Here is a 15,180-nt window from a genome sequence, read left to right on the forward strand (position 1 = left end):
AGGATTTTAGTAATGCCACTAGCTAATTTCCATCCTTTACTCTGTACATTTGCAATTTCTGACATGAATATGAATGTATCAGTGTTAGGACAGGCCTTGAGGAAATTTCAGGGTAAGCCTTGGCCACCGGAATTCACATATCAGGCACTTAGATGATGGTTTGGATCTTGTATTAAAACACCCTCAGGAACAAAATCCAGATACTAATGAATTCAGTTTCATTCTCGGCTTTCTTTGTAGCCACAGGAACTCTATACATAGACTATTGGGAAAAAAATTTAAAGTATTAGGAGAGATAAACTGCCAGTCCAGATGTATTTGATCTGCTGTTGCTTGCTACTAGCATAGTGTATATGTAAAAAAAAGATACAGTTTTGTAAATAAAATGGATGGGAAGAGATACATTTGGGAGAATTCCATTTGTAAAATTGTAAGTTATATTGGCTGATATTCCAAAAAAGACCAATCCTTTCTTAATATGCTTAGATGGCATGTCCACTCTTGCCGTTGCTCCAATTTAATTGTCTGTAGTCAAGGTCCACTCAGAAGAGGGTACTTAAGTAAGACTTATGTGGTCACGAGTTTGTCATTACTGCTGTAAGTTCATATATCAACAAAATATCCTTTTTCCCTAGTGCCAACTGTGGATGTATTTCAGATCTCTACTAAGGAAAGGTTTGGGCTGGGACATCAGCTGAAAAAGTAAGTCTAGAAAAGTGAAAACACCTGTTTTTAGGCAAATAGTACACTCTTTAGTTTCTGGACCATGTCAAGTAGAATAAAATTCATGTTGTCAGATTGGTGGTTGGATCAAAGTATCTTGAAGTTATTTTTCTTTAAATTAAAGTCAATATTTGCCATTTTATATTTGGGTTTGACAGCTGTTGATGTGAACTTGATTTGTGTTACTTGCCAGGGTTTTCTGTCACTTTCATGCCTTTTAGGAAGCATGCTATAAAAGTGTTAAAGACTGTGTCTAGGAATGTTCAATTTCATGGTTCTGCTTAGATGATGAAGCCTCTGAAATGGGAGTGTTTTTGAGCTTCATGCATACCCTGAGAATGCTATGCTTTCATGGTTGCCTTTAGGATATACCACAGTAATTAGGCCATCCATGTTTTGAGGACAAGATGGAAGAATAGTCAAAAAAACTGGCAGTTTCATGTGGTCATAGTACAACTCATTTTAATACAATTTTGCTGAGCCATCTCTTTGCGTATGCTTTTGTATATGTAATAAATTTTTAAGTATATAGGCTTTAGTATCTCACCATTAAAACATTGAGAAACCCCTGAAGGAAAAAAACATCCTATTTAATTTTTTAAGAAATTCAACACAACATTTTCATAATCTTAGAACTGAAGGAAGTTATTAAAATCTCTATGATACATGACCTTAAAGGAGAAAAAAGCAAGAAAGAAACACTCCCCCCAAATTAATAGTCTCTTAAAATGTTTTACTATTTACCCTGTCTGATTTTTTGCACCAGGTAATTACTGAAGGTTCCCATATGAGATTTTCAAGAACATATCTGCACAGTTCAAAACTGAGCAGGAATAAAAATACCCATTGAGCCCAGTGGTTCCTCATGGCTGTGGCAATGGGATATTTATTCTTCACACCAAATTCAGCTTTTATCACTATTAAGACCCCCACTGCCAGATTAGGGTCAGAGAACAAGGTTCTGCTTAGCCATGCAGATGCAGTAGCCTGTGGTCGTGTGAGAGGCAGACCCCTGTAGCTGGATTTGTTGCCCTTGACTCAATTTGTCTCTAGATCTCCATGAAAGGTATAGTCTGCAAAAGTTTTGCAGTTGCAGTGGCTCTTTACACAGATTGTATTCTCATTAAGAGTCCCATGTTAGCTTTGTTCTATGTGGAAAAAAAAAGGTTTTTTGAGGACCTGGAGCATCCAATCATTAATCCATATATGTGACAGAAAACCAGCTGTAGAGTGAGAACATTGCATTGTCATCTGCATGGTGACCACTGAGACCATAGTATTGAAATGAGTATGTTCTGTCTGGGATAAGAAAACCTTTCTTTTTTATCTTAATTTGCAGAATCATGCAGACATTTGTTACACAACAATGGAAGAACAGTAAAGAAAAATCTAACTGTACGCACAATAAAAAGGTGTCTGACAAAAAGGTGAAATCCCCTCTGCACATCTTTTCTACATTGCGCAGGTAATAGCAAGGAAAATGAGCTGCTATTACCATAAACTGTTCAAAATCCACAGCAGACTTCACAAGGTGAAATCTGGACTTTTCTCCACAGAGAAGTTCTCTATTTATATCTTACCTCATGGGCTTTCAGTCCTGGCATTGTATGACATCAGGAGTGAAGTAGGTACTACTGCAGCTTCTAAGATTATTAGAAGCCAGAGCATTTCAGTGCCATATTCTCTGAAACAGCCACGTTCCATCTAGAACTGGAAATAATTCTTTTTATTTTAACTTGTGTCTGTATTTTTATTTTATCTTAACTTGGATAGCAAGAAAAAAAATACTAGTAATACATACACAAGTAATACATATATATAGCATATGTTATGTATATTTTAAAAAACTGTGTTGGTCCAGCTCTTCTTTATACAGCAGTTTGTATATATAGTTTTCTAAAACTGGAATAATCATTTACGAAAGATTGATTTTTGAAGATGCTGAGCACCCTCCCCTCTCCAGTATTTGACTACATTAATGTTTTCCACTTCTGAAATGCAGGCACAGAATTTCAAAGAGAAAAGGCATTAGCGTAAGAAAGAGTTTATGAATAGTTTGAATGAATTTGAATTTATTACGATTTCTGCCAGTTGCTCATATTCGAAAGTATATGTTGAATCAGGCTCTGATTTTACCTCTTTCAGGGATGTGACTATTTACTCCGGTGTGCTTTCCTGATTATTGAGACTTGACAGATCACCTCTTTGATTCAGTTACTGAATTTGAATTGAATGCTTCTTTGAACATTCCTTCTTTTTGACAAATTTTGCCATTTGACATTCAGAATATGAAAAAGAGACAGAATACAGAAATCACTCAGATTGAAAAAGGAGAGAATGTCAAAGAGGACAAAAGATTGTCTGTTCAAAGGTAGAGGAGAAAAAGATGGTGTTTTAAGTAGAAGTCTTATCCATTCCCTACCGTGCAACATGCTACTTCCGAGCATGGGCTGTAGCTTGGGGTTTGTTTTTATTCAGAAAGGGCATACAAAACCAGCCCGTTCTTTCTCCTCCTGGTTTGGCAGCTTAAGTCCAGAGATGGCTCGGCCCAAATGCAGGGACCCTCTCTGTCCCCAGGGCACCATTCCTCCCTCCTGTTTGCAGGAGGGTGATAGTGAGCCAGCTGCCTGCAGTAAATCAGCAGCCTCCATGTGCATCCTCCACTGTCAACACTTGCTAACAGGGTGGGGAAACCTGCCAGCCACTCTGCTTGGGTTTTTACTTCTCTGTTTAATGCAAAAAAAAAACTCCAAAAAAACAAACCAAACCAAAACAAAAAAAACAACCCATCAACTCCAAAGATTGGTGTTGCTTATAAAACCTAGGAAAATGATTCAGCATACCTGTTACATGTTCTTTGCATGAACAGGTGAATGTGAGCCTTACCGAAACGTTGCAGTTTGTGTGGATGTTGTTTCATAAAAAACCTTTTGTTCTTTACTTTCTGCATTTGTAATTTAGGTCTCTCACATTCTCATTTCTGGTGTTACAGAGTTAGAATTTGTCTATGACCAGAACGGTATAAATTTGTCTTCCACAAAGTGCCCAAGTTATTACGATGTTTTTAAAATAATGTCCTTTTCATCTGAATTAAATTTCACTAAATGTTTCCAAGTTTCACTGCTCATTGTCACTTCCATTGCATCTGAACATAGAATTTGTTATGCTGTTTCCAGAATACAATAACTTTCATGGGATTGTGCCATGATCATTACACAGAAATGATAGATTTTGATAAGAAAAATGTGTCATAAGATGTGGATTTAATTTCAAAGATGATTTCCTGAATAATTGGTTTGTTTTGAGACATAGAGACCTTTACAAAAAGCTCTAAAGGTTACAGCTCTAACTTCTACTTAAGTAGTTAATTGTTTTTTTGGTTGATAAACTTGTGTGCAAATAGGAGTAAGTTTTTTTGTTTTGGTATTGGAAGATGTTTTATATGCAATTGTTCATGTTTTAAAAGTTTGGGTTACATTTATCACTAGTGAAAAACATAAAGACAGGTGACACTTAAAGGTGTTTACATCTGTGTGATGTTGCTTGATGTGTCCAGGAGTTTGATTATTCTTCAACTTTGCCATCTTCTATATTCTAAGGTCGCCAAGTTATCCTCCACCCGGCTGTGGTAAAAATAAATCAAAACTGAAGTCAGAACAGGATGGCATCTCCAAGACTCACAAACTACTGAGAAGGACTTGCTCTAGTACAGTGAAGGCAGAGGATGTGTGTGCCACAAAATCTCACAGAACCTTTGGCCGCTCGTTGTCGAGTGACCCTAGGGCTGAACAGACAATGGCTCTGAGATCGCACAAACTGCTGAGTCGTGCTTGCTCTGCAGCTGTCAAGCAGGAGGAGTGCATCACTTTAAAGCCCCATAAGGTGTTAAACAGGTCGTGCTCTGGGGATCCTCGATGCGAGCACAACAGCACCTTGAAGCCCCACAAACTTTTAAGCAGATCCTACTCCAGTAACCTTAGAATGGAAGAATTGGATGGATTGAAGAATCACAAGTTGCTCAGCAAGACTTACTCCAATGCCCCTAAGTCATCCAGAATGGAGCCTTTCAAGGAGTCCACCATGGCAGAGAGCAGGAGGCTCTCTCTTACCTCAGGGCTTATTGGTATCTTAACACCATCCTCATCATCACCTTCACAAGCTGCTGTGCGTAAAATTTTTTTTTATTCTGTTCATTTTCCTCCTATTATTTTCCAAATGTGCTATTATGCTTTTTGTGTGAAGGCATTAATACTTAGGATATAAAGTGACAATATTGGATATACTGGAAGACAAGAGCAATGAAGTCAGCATTTTAAGGAGGATTCAAACACCTGTGCATACAGATATACTTAAGTTATAAAATCAGAATTTGCTGGGGTCAGAACAGAGATTTTATGTGTCATGTTGACATGCAGCTCCATGCACAGCTGCTGGCCATGGGAAAAACTGAGTCACCCATTTCTCCCCTGTATACTTCCTGCGGGAAAAAGGGAGAGTGTGCACTTCTGTGCTGCAAAATCAGGTTGGTTGCAGGGGACTTTTCTAATTTCCCTGCTTACTTCGTGGGGGGAGCAACTGTCCATTAGATGGTTTGAGTGCCACGTCACCTCTCCTTCTGGTCTTAGCATCTGCCATCATCATCAATCATCACCATCATCATCTTGATACTGGAATGAACTCGGTCATGGTTCCACTCACCTCTTGCACATTTGTGAATTGTGTAGGGTTAAACCTTCAAATGTGCTGGGGGACATCAGAGGCCATGCAAGGAACTGGACTCTCATACTTTCCTCAGAGATAGGATCAGTTGGGAAAGCTAAGGATAGCATATACTCTTCACTTAAGAAAGAGCTCTCAAAATCAATTCTTCTGCCCACGCCTCTTGAAAGATGACTTTTTTACTAAAGAAGGAAGAGTGGGTTTGTTTGCAGTCTTTCAAGGCAACAGCCTGGTTTTTGTGTTTGATCTGGGGAGAAATGCCTAGAAAATAGTTCTCTCCACTCCCTTTGCCTGGTGGTACCTTGGAAGCAAGGTACCATTCTTCAGATGCCATACATACTTTTAAAATAGTACATTCTAAATAATGAAATTACATCAAGTTCTCTATGTTTCATGGTAATTTAGTTTAATAAGCCTAAAGCTATACTCTTCAGATCTAAAGGCAAGGATGCACTATTGTAAGATCATTTATATGTATGCTGTGTGGTTGATTTGTGTCATGTGCACAGCAAAATTAATTTAAGATGAGCCATCAGACTTTCTGCTTGTTGCAGTTTAGAGATGCACTTTTTTCTGATTCAGCAGAGGATGTATTAACATAGAAAGACTTTTCTCTCCCGACACTAATAGGAAAAACTCCTCTGGTTTTTATATGATAATGAAAAGCTGACTAGGTTTCATTACTGATGTTATCAGCAGATAGGGAAGAAAGGCAAACCCTGTTTGGCAGCCTATAAAAACTACCCGTGATTTATTGCTTCAATGCACTTACTTTGAGGGAAGATCATCACATACTTGGTCAGATGTAGTTTGACTGATGCTAGTGGAAGGGCATCAGGAGTCAATTTCACATTTTAGATGCAGGCACCAGATATATGGGTAGCCTGGGTGTCTAACTGCAAATTGAAGTCAGTGGAATGTAGAAGTGATGAATCAAGATACTGAGTTCTCTTCAATTCTCAGCTAAAATATTAGTGTCTCATATATGAATACAAGTAGGATTGTTGCCCAGAAGAAAAATGGAAAGCAGTTAAGCAATTAAACAGTAGAGAAATGATAGGAAATAACCCTATTAAAAAAAAAAAAAACCAAACCAACCCCCCTCCCAAAAAAAAAAAAACCAAAACAAAACAAAAAAACCTGCCAAAACACTGTAAATGGAGCTGATCTAACTCCATTCAAAACAAGGTTTGATTGAAATAGATGTCAATCTGGAGGGAAGTCTGAACCTCACTGACTTTTGTAACAGAGATTTCTTCTAATTTATGTTGCTGTGTGCTGAAAGAAAAAGAATTTGGGTAGTATCTGAGCATAAAGATCTGTTAGCATGGTGTTTGCAGAAGTGAGGTCTTAGTTCATGTAAATTAAAAAGGTTTTCAGCATTACTGAGAGTTACAGTAGTCTTTCAAGCCTTAACATACAGCCCATATTTGGATAGGCAATATGGAATGAAAACATAATGGAAGTTACCAAACATCAGTTAATTAGGATGGACTGAAGGCAGTGGTGTTTTCATTTGAGATTAAAGTTTTTCAGATGGTGAAATACAAACCCTCATTAGATTTAAGAACTAGAGAGAAATACTAAAAACCTACCCCATACTCAGTAAACAGTAGAAGGATTGATTATTTGTGATACCTGCTTCACCCAAATGAGAGATCTCTTTAGATGCAAATTGCTTATATATTTACATGCAAAAACTTACAAATACTTCACCATTTCCTTATAATTAGCCTGCCAACACTGAAGTTGCCTCAACTTTTCCCTTGCAGCAAAATTATGGTGCAAAATGCATTCCGGTGCGAGACCGTGGCTTTCTTGTGCAGGTAGGATGTCATATCCTATTCACTTGTGAAACACTGTGGAGCATGAGCTGACTGTTAATTATTTTTAAGCAGATGTTGTTATTCTCATTTTCATTATTCTCAGACTATTGAATTTGCTGAGCAGCGGATACCAGTATTGAATGAATACTGTGTAGTTTGTGATGAACCTCATGTGTTCCAGAATGGGCCTATGCTGAGGGTAAGTGGTGTGCTGGTAAACAGTGCATTTTATAGTGCTTTAAATAGCTGTGGACCATACAAACCTGTTGGAAAACTGTTGAATTTTTTTCAGATGAGTTTCATCCTAATACTCTTTTGAGATGCAAAAATACAAAGCATATTAACTAGATTTTGCAGTAAATTTGGGGAAAAATTAGTCTTACAAGGAAGAGAGAGAGAAATTAGGCTTGTATCCTACCTCTTTACACAGAAATGTAAAGGGGCGTGTATTTAACAGAACACTATTGTGCTGCAGTAGTCACAGCCAGATAACACAGAGAAAGAAGTGCATTACGCTGCTTTCCCAGTCTTCTGAAAGCTTAGGGCACTTTATCCCAGAGCTTTTATCAAGTCATGACCACGGTATTTACATACATGGGTGTTAATGCCAGCACTCTGTGAAATTCTTCTGACCTTGTTTTGCTCACAGGCTGCTGGAATAAGCCATCCTCAAATGTGATAAAAAAAAGGTAGTAGAAGGAGATTCTCTGTGAAGTGCCTGATCTAGCAGTGACCCAGTCTAGGGGCACTGTTGTGGCTCAGTATTCCCAAAGTCTGTCCAGTTAGGCAGCTCTTCCTTTCATTCTGGTATGACCAGGGACAGAATTCTGCCTGCTGATCACTGTAGCCTCGCTCATGCTGTTGGTGAATGCATACAGTGGAAAAGAGTAAGATTGGTCATGAGAGATGCACTGCCTGGAGCTGCTGGATCAGTGCAGCTTTGTGAAAGAGTGTATTAGCAGAGTACAATTCTTAGCTTTAGGACTGGTCTTGCAGTTTAGAATCCTCTTGTTTCACCTGCCCTTCATCCAGTAACGAAACATGAGTAATCTTAAAAGTTTAAAGCCGTAGAAAACTAACTGCAGTGAATGAATGGTCTGAAAGCAGGCAATTTTTCCACAATGTGGCCAGCAACTACACATAAGCTGAAGCAAATCGTGTCGATGATAGTTCCATGGAACTAAATTCAGGATTACTGCTCTACCTGGTAGCAGCAGTCACCTCAGTGTGATTCCCGATGACACTGACTGGCACCAGGAACCCTGACTGCATGCAGGGTGTGCTAATGGGCTGCTGGTAGGATTTGAAAAAAGCAAATATGTTCATAGTTAACACTGGTTTAAGTCATGGTTAAACCCCTGTAGCTTTGGATATCCAATCAGTGTTATTTTTGCCTCTTCAAGCTCATATCTATCTTTTAAAAGCAATGTTTTCTGATGGATTAATCAGTAGCCAAAACTGATTAGAAGCCTGTAAAAAAGGCATCAGTTCCTTACTGTTTGTCTTTGAATTCACTGCTATATATATGCGTATGTGACAGAAAGAGATAAGACAAAATCAGTAATGTTTGAAGAGTAATTAAAGTTTGAAAAACATTATTATTTAAGTTATTGGAATTTATCTATTTTCCATAGGCCAAAGAAAACAGTAGGATTTATTCTATTTTTAAAAAATAGAATGGAAAGTTAATGTGCTCTAAATGAAAAAAAAAAAAAAAAACTTCATTCCTTCTTTCCCACCATAAAGATTAAAATCTCTCAGAATTACTCTTTTGTATCTTCAGTTTAAAGAAGGGTCATTTTATAGCTGTCTGTTTAAGAGTTTGTCAGCATTTCACAACATAAGAAGCTGCAACCATATTTGCTCCTGAACTTACATTCATCAGTGCCTATGAAGTAGCATAACCTGACAAAGTTAGTAAAAATGAAAGGGTGTCATTATATAACCTAGGAAGAAGAATTAGATGCTAGGAAGAAATCCAGCATGCTCTGTATATGCTTGAATGACTCAATATGCAAAGTAGAGCCATTGATGAGTTTGCATTTCTGTAAAAGGTGAGAAAGGATCTCAGTTTGAATTGAGCATTAACTTGACCTAGAGTGTGTTCAGAAAATTTATGCTTCACTCTACTGAGAGCTCTGGCCTGGGCAACTTAAAGTAATCAGTTTGTGGGGTTTATTTGCATGCTTCAGCTGCACACACAGATACACATACATGCATACTTGTATATGTGTGTATCTATGTAATGTATGTGAAGAGAAGGAGCATTTTCTCTTGAGCACCACTGCAGGAGCAGATCTCAGAAATTGAGTACTTTCGTTACAAGAATGGAGCAAGCTTTCATTTAAGGCAAGGCTACATGCAGTGTGGCCTTATTTAGGTTCCCTGGCCTTGGTGAGGAGTTTTCTCTTTGAATACCACAGTAACCTCACCAGATTTTGTAATGATGGGTGGCTGGCCATGGTGTGCTTAGCAGGAGTGTCCAGATGTCGTTTTCTAGAGATGCCTGTATCCCAAAGGCATTACATGCATAGGCTCTCTCTGTAGCAGGTTGTGTCACAAGAGGTGTCATGGACTAAATAGCTCTGAGTCATTCACCAGTTTCTCCTTTTAAAGTTTAGTTCCTCCACACAGATGCACACAGGTTCATGTCTAGATGTGGGTACTCTTTAATAGTGAGTTTCCCTTCTACATTTTGGACCTTTCTTTTCGACAGCAAAGAAGACCTGTGAATTTATAAAAGCATAATAAACTTACTGCTTGAAAAGTTACTTTAATATCTATATAGCCTTGATTTTCTGATCTTTTATGGAATTTTATGCATTTATAAAGAAGCCACAGAGAAATTTGATTCTCTAAGCCTCCCTTTTGTCTGGTGCCTTTCCTGAAGTATAGTGTTGTATATTAATTGTCTTAAATGCAGTTAAAAAAATTCAACAATTGCCATCACACAACAATTACAGTCTTTTAATACTGTAAAGTGCTATGCCTACTTACAAACTCTTATGCTGTACATAGATTTTTGTGCTGGTTATTACTGTTTTGTGAAATTCAGATATTTCATCCTCACAACAGCTGAAGAAACCATCTGAAACTGAGAGATAAAGCTTTTTCTTTCTGCAGGCTATCATTTTATCTTAGTTACAAGGTATCTTTAAATCAATCTCTCTCAGCAAGCTTTTTTCTTAATATTGTGTTTCATTTTCCTAAATGTTTTTTTCTGGGGTAGTAGTCTGGCTTTAATATCTATTTCAATTTAAATTACTTTTTAAAAATCCTGATATCTGTTTTCCCATCAGATAACAACCACTTGATGACAACAAGATGTCTTTTTTTGCATGGCTTTATTTAGGCACTAGATCCACATGACAGACACTGTATGGAAGATTCTGTTGCAGAGCAGCTGCATGACACAATTTCTTGTGTTTGACTTTATGATTTTACAGTGGACATCTCTCTTGCTCCAGAGCCCTCAATAATTACCTAGTCATGCAAATATTCCCTGCTGGTTCAGGGATCCCATTGTACGTTGAAATCTTTGGGTGTTGTTAGGCCTTCTTGGTATCTTATTGAGGATAAATAAAGGGGCTGCTTTATTGGCTTACTGAAGATGAATACCTAAGAAATTCTTATATTTCTCTTGGGAATTTCTTTACAGAGCAAAGTGAGTATCTTTGAGAATAACTGGTTTTCTTTTAAGCTCCAAAATTCCCTGAAATACAGAAGACCAGAGTTAAATACTCAGTTCCTCTGTGAACTCTTTAAGTTTGTGTGTGTAGAAAACAAAACAGATTAGGTAGATGGGGTGACTGTAGAACATGCCCAAACCTAATGCCCTCACAAGGAACTGCACCTGTATTACTGTGAAGGGGAAGAAAAACGGTTCTCTGAATGGAAGACGGAGTCTTGGAAAAGTACTATAACACATCATGAAGTTGTAACACTCTTCTTTATAAAGGCCCATGGTGCACTGCTTCATTCCATCCACTTTAGAAAAAAAGAAAACAAACCAAACAGAAAAACACTAAAACACAGTAGTAAAGTTTTCCTGTAAGTATTCACACCTTTCCCAGATAAGATGAGGGTGAATGAAATTTCTCAGCATAGCAAGTTTCGTTGTATTTCTTCCAAAAGCACAGTGAGATCTAAGGATTGTTTGCAGTGCATCACAAGTTATAAAAGCCAAAATAGATGTTTAGAGATATGCACACTTATATAGAGTACCACCAAAATCAGAAAATTACTTGAAATCACTGCATGGAATGATTTGCAGCTGTTCTGCAAAGCACAGGAAAAATGCAATGAATACATGGATCCTGAGAATAAAAAATATTATTTAAGCTCTTACAAAACAGGGACTAATCATTTCTAATGATCGGAATCCTGCATGTTTCACTTTTCACAGAAAGATTAAGAAACAGCTTTGTAATCATTAGCAAGTGTTGGGACTGCAGCCTGTACATCCAAACAGCTCCCTTAACCCAAATAAAGAATCACAGTGCATCCTTCTGCAAGGCAACCTGTGCTACACAGCTCTCAGGAGCTCTGCCATCTTCTGAGGTAGCTCCTTGCTCTGTTTGGAAAGAGGGGGAAGTGAAAGGTCAAGCACAAGTTTTATTGAAGACACACACAAGGCAGACACAGTAAATCTGCTGAAAAAAGTAAGGGTCTAGTCATTTGAATTATTAGCCTTATGTCCCTGAATTTGAATTTTTTTTCAACAGAGAAGTTGTTTAGATGAGTGAGAATGGACTACTATTTTTTTTGTAATTAATGGCTAGATTTGGATTGTTTCAATAACATATTGTGAAATGCTTTTTTTTCCCCTCTAACATTTTCAACAAGTTGGTATTTCATTCACGTCTGTGTTGTTGAAATAGTTGCATAGATTATCCTGATTTCTGTCAAAGTACAATATTAGATTAAATATTAGAAATTAACTTAGGAAAGTTGAATGACTTCCATGAAACCCATTCTGAAGTACTGACATATTCTTGCGTGGGGCATATGTCTCTAGTGAAAAATTCCTGAAACTGGAATTTGTTTCATCCACTGCCTTTCACTGGCTTTTGGAGATCTCCAAGGATGGAGACTACACAGCTTCTCTGAGCAACATGTTACAATGCTTGATAAGGTTTAGATAAAGTTAGTCCTATATGAGAGAATAAAAGTACTGACTGACCTCTAAAGGTCCTTTCCAACCATCTGTTTTGGTTCATCTAGCTAAAAAATGTATTTTCCAAAGCAGATCTAAGAATATAAAAAAGAAACCAAAGCGTTATTTGGTTCAATGTTAGGAGGCTATTAACTTTTCTTAATGCTGTTTGAAAGTCTTCCTTTTATTATTACTAGAATATTCTAGGGAAGGACTAAGTTGCCTTTTAATAATGCAACAGTTTTGCTGCTGTAACAGTAGAGAAATGAGTAGTTTCAGGAATTCAACATGTGCTTTTATTACAAACATTTAATGTAATGAGATCATGAGTCATTAACAAAAGTGGTTATTATATTTAAGGATCTGATTAAAAGAAGTGTAATAAAAATGTGATATCATATATGAAGACTGGAGGAAAGAAAATGTCAGTCCTCTCTTAAAGAGGGACAAGGAGGAGAGGATCCAGAGAACTCCATCCTGGTCACCCTCACCTTGTTCTGTAGGAAGGTGATGAAGCAGCTAAGCTTCAAAACCGTCTCCAGGCACAATAAGGACAAGAAAATCCTCATGAAGAGTCAGCATGGTTTCACCAGTGGGAGTTCATACTTGACTGACTTGATTAAACTTGTTTGAGGAAGTGACTGGTCTGGTAGATGAGGGGTAGGCCAGTGGATATTGTCTGCCTGGACATGAGTAAGGCTTTGGCAGTGTCTGCCATAAGATCCTTTTAGACAAGCTGTTGGTGTGTGGGCTGATGGAGGAGATGGGGAGGTCTGAAAACTGGCTGATGTCTGGGCCTAGAGTGTGATGTTCAGTTGGGTAAAGTCTACTGGGAGGTCAGCAACTCAGTGTACCCCAGGGGTCAGTCTTGCATCCAGTCCTGTTTCGTACCTTCATTAATGACATCATTAGATGATGATGCAGAGTGTATCCTCAGAGAGTCTGCAGATGGTGAAGAAATGGGTGGAGTGTGCGGTATGCCAGAGCAATGGGCACTATTCAGAGGGGCCTCGACAGGCTGGAACAGTGGGCTGCCAGGAGCATCATGCATTTCGGCAAGGAGAAGTGCAAAGTCCTGCAGCTGGGGAGGAGCAAACCCAGGCACCAGTGTGTGCTGGGGGCCACCTAGCTGGAAAGCAGCTTGGCTTGGGCAGAAAAGGACTCCAGCTGGGACACGAGAAAGCAATGTGCAGTTGTGGTATGGAAGGCTAATGGTATTCTGGGCTACACTGAACAGTAGAATTGTCTGTGTGTGTGGAGAGAGGTGATCCTGCCCCTGCACACAGCCCTGGTGAGGCCCCACTGTGCCTGTTCTGAGCTCCGCAGATGAAGAAAGGGATGGCACTACAGAAAGTCCAGTGAGGGGTCACTAAGATGATTAAAGGGGCTAGAGCACATCACACAGGAGGAAAGGCTGAGAGCCTGGGAAAAAGAAGGCACAGGTGGGATCTTCCTAGTGTCTATAAATATTTGAAAGAAGGGTGCAAAAAGTATGGGGCTCGGCCCTTTACGGTGGTATTCAGTGGGATGACAAGAGGCAGAGGATACACCCTGAAACACAGAAGGTTTCAGTGGTACAACAGGAAACACTTTTTACCTTTTTCACCTTTTCTGAAGGTGGCTGAGCATGGGATTAGGTTGCCCAGAGAGGCTGTGGGGTTCACATCCATGGAGAAATTCAAAAGTTGTCTGTTCAGGGCATCTGGTTCCAGGTGACTGTGCTTGAGCAAGGATGTTGGACTAGATGATGTGTGAAGATCCCTGCCACCCTCAATCCTTCTGTAATTCTTTGATGTTATTCAGCTTTTACATAATGTAGTTTGTAAAGCTAATGCCTATCTTGCTGTTCTGTGCCTTCCCAAATTCCTCATTTGCAAATTCTAAGGCCACTGACAGAACAGCATGAGTGAATATGTCTTAAAGACCTATGAGACAATTATACAGGACAAAATAATCTCAGAATATATTCAATAAGGTAATTAAAAGACCATCTGTGTATCAGTATTTTTTTTTTGTTAGTAAAGAAGTCTCTATAGAGGGCCATCTTGTGTTGAAACCTCAGACTGAGACCACCTTAGAACAAAGAAGGAATTAGCAAAAAAATCAACAAAATTAAATACTACAGCTAGCTTCTTTGAAATTTGTACTCTGGTGCAAACATTTCTACTGTTTAATGTTTTTCCCATAAAATATGAACAGTAAAATACCATCAGGTAATATTTGAAATACCTGTTCTTATTGTTTAGCTGTAAAAATAAGCACAGTCTTGTAATTCTGATACATTTCTTATATTAGTAAGCTTGCATTTTTCAAAATGTTTTTCATCCCAAAGTGCTCTCAGTTATGTTTCATATACTGTGGGTGAAATCTTGCTCTCACTGGGTTCTTGTTGACTTGAAGAGGTCTTGGGTTTCTCTGTGCTTTGAATAAAAGAGTCTTAGACACCACTGAAAACATAGAAACATTGAGTATGCTGCTTAGTCCTGGGAAATTTCTTGAACAGAATAAACATCACTGAACTGTAGAGGAAAGTGTAGATGTACAGGTTTGTTTAGTCAGACTGAAGTTAAGCTAAGATGTTTATGGAATTCCAAGATTTTTGTGGAATAACACTGTGGCCTTTCTAATAATTTGAATCAGGCAAAACAAAACAAAACCAAACAGAAAAAGTGACATTTCTTATTCAGTCACAGTCTACTCTCATCTTTCTTCACGTTGTATCTGATTATGTCTGTGGTATCTCCCATGTCTTTGAGC

At 38.3% G+C, this 15,180-nt stretch overlaps 1 protein-coding gene across 1 annotated transcript in view; it reads left to right on the forward strand.

The window, feature by feature from the left end:
* Positions 1–15,180, forward strand: part of PARP8 (poly(ADP-ribose) polymerase family member 8) — a 119,549-nt gene that overhangs the window by 77,704 nt on the left and 26,665 nt on the right. The window contains exons 10-14 of the mRNA XM_066181131.1: positions 636–702; positions 2,063–2,188; positions 4,323–4,887; positions 7,215–7,268; positions 7,372–7,467. Coding sequence (XP_066037228.1) covers positions 636–702; positions 2,063–2,188; positions 4,323–4,887; positions 7,215–7,268; positions 7,372–7,467 — 908 coding nt within the window. The remainder of the gene's footprint in view (positions 1–635; positions 703–2,062; positions 2,189–4,322; positions 4,888–7,214; positions 7,269–7,371; positions 7,468–15,180) is intronic.

Source organism: Chamaea fasciata, unplaced genomic scaffold (genome assembly GCF_029207755.1).
Source record: "Chamaea fasciata isolate MVZ Bird 193981 ecotype frontalis unplaced genomic scaffold, bChaFas1.0.hap1 SCAF_4, whole genome shotgun sequence".
NCBI classification, from domain to species: domain Eukaryota; kingdom Metazoa; phylum Chordata; class Aves; order Passeriformes; family Sylviidae; genus Chamaea; species Chamaea fasciata.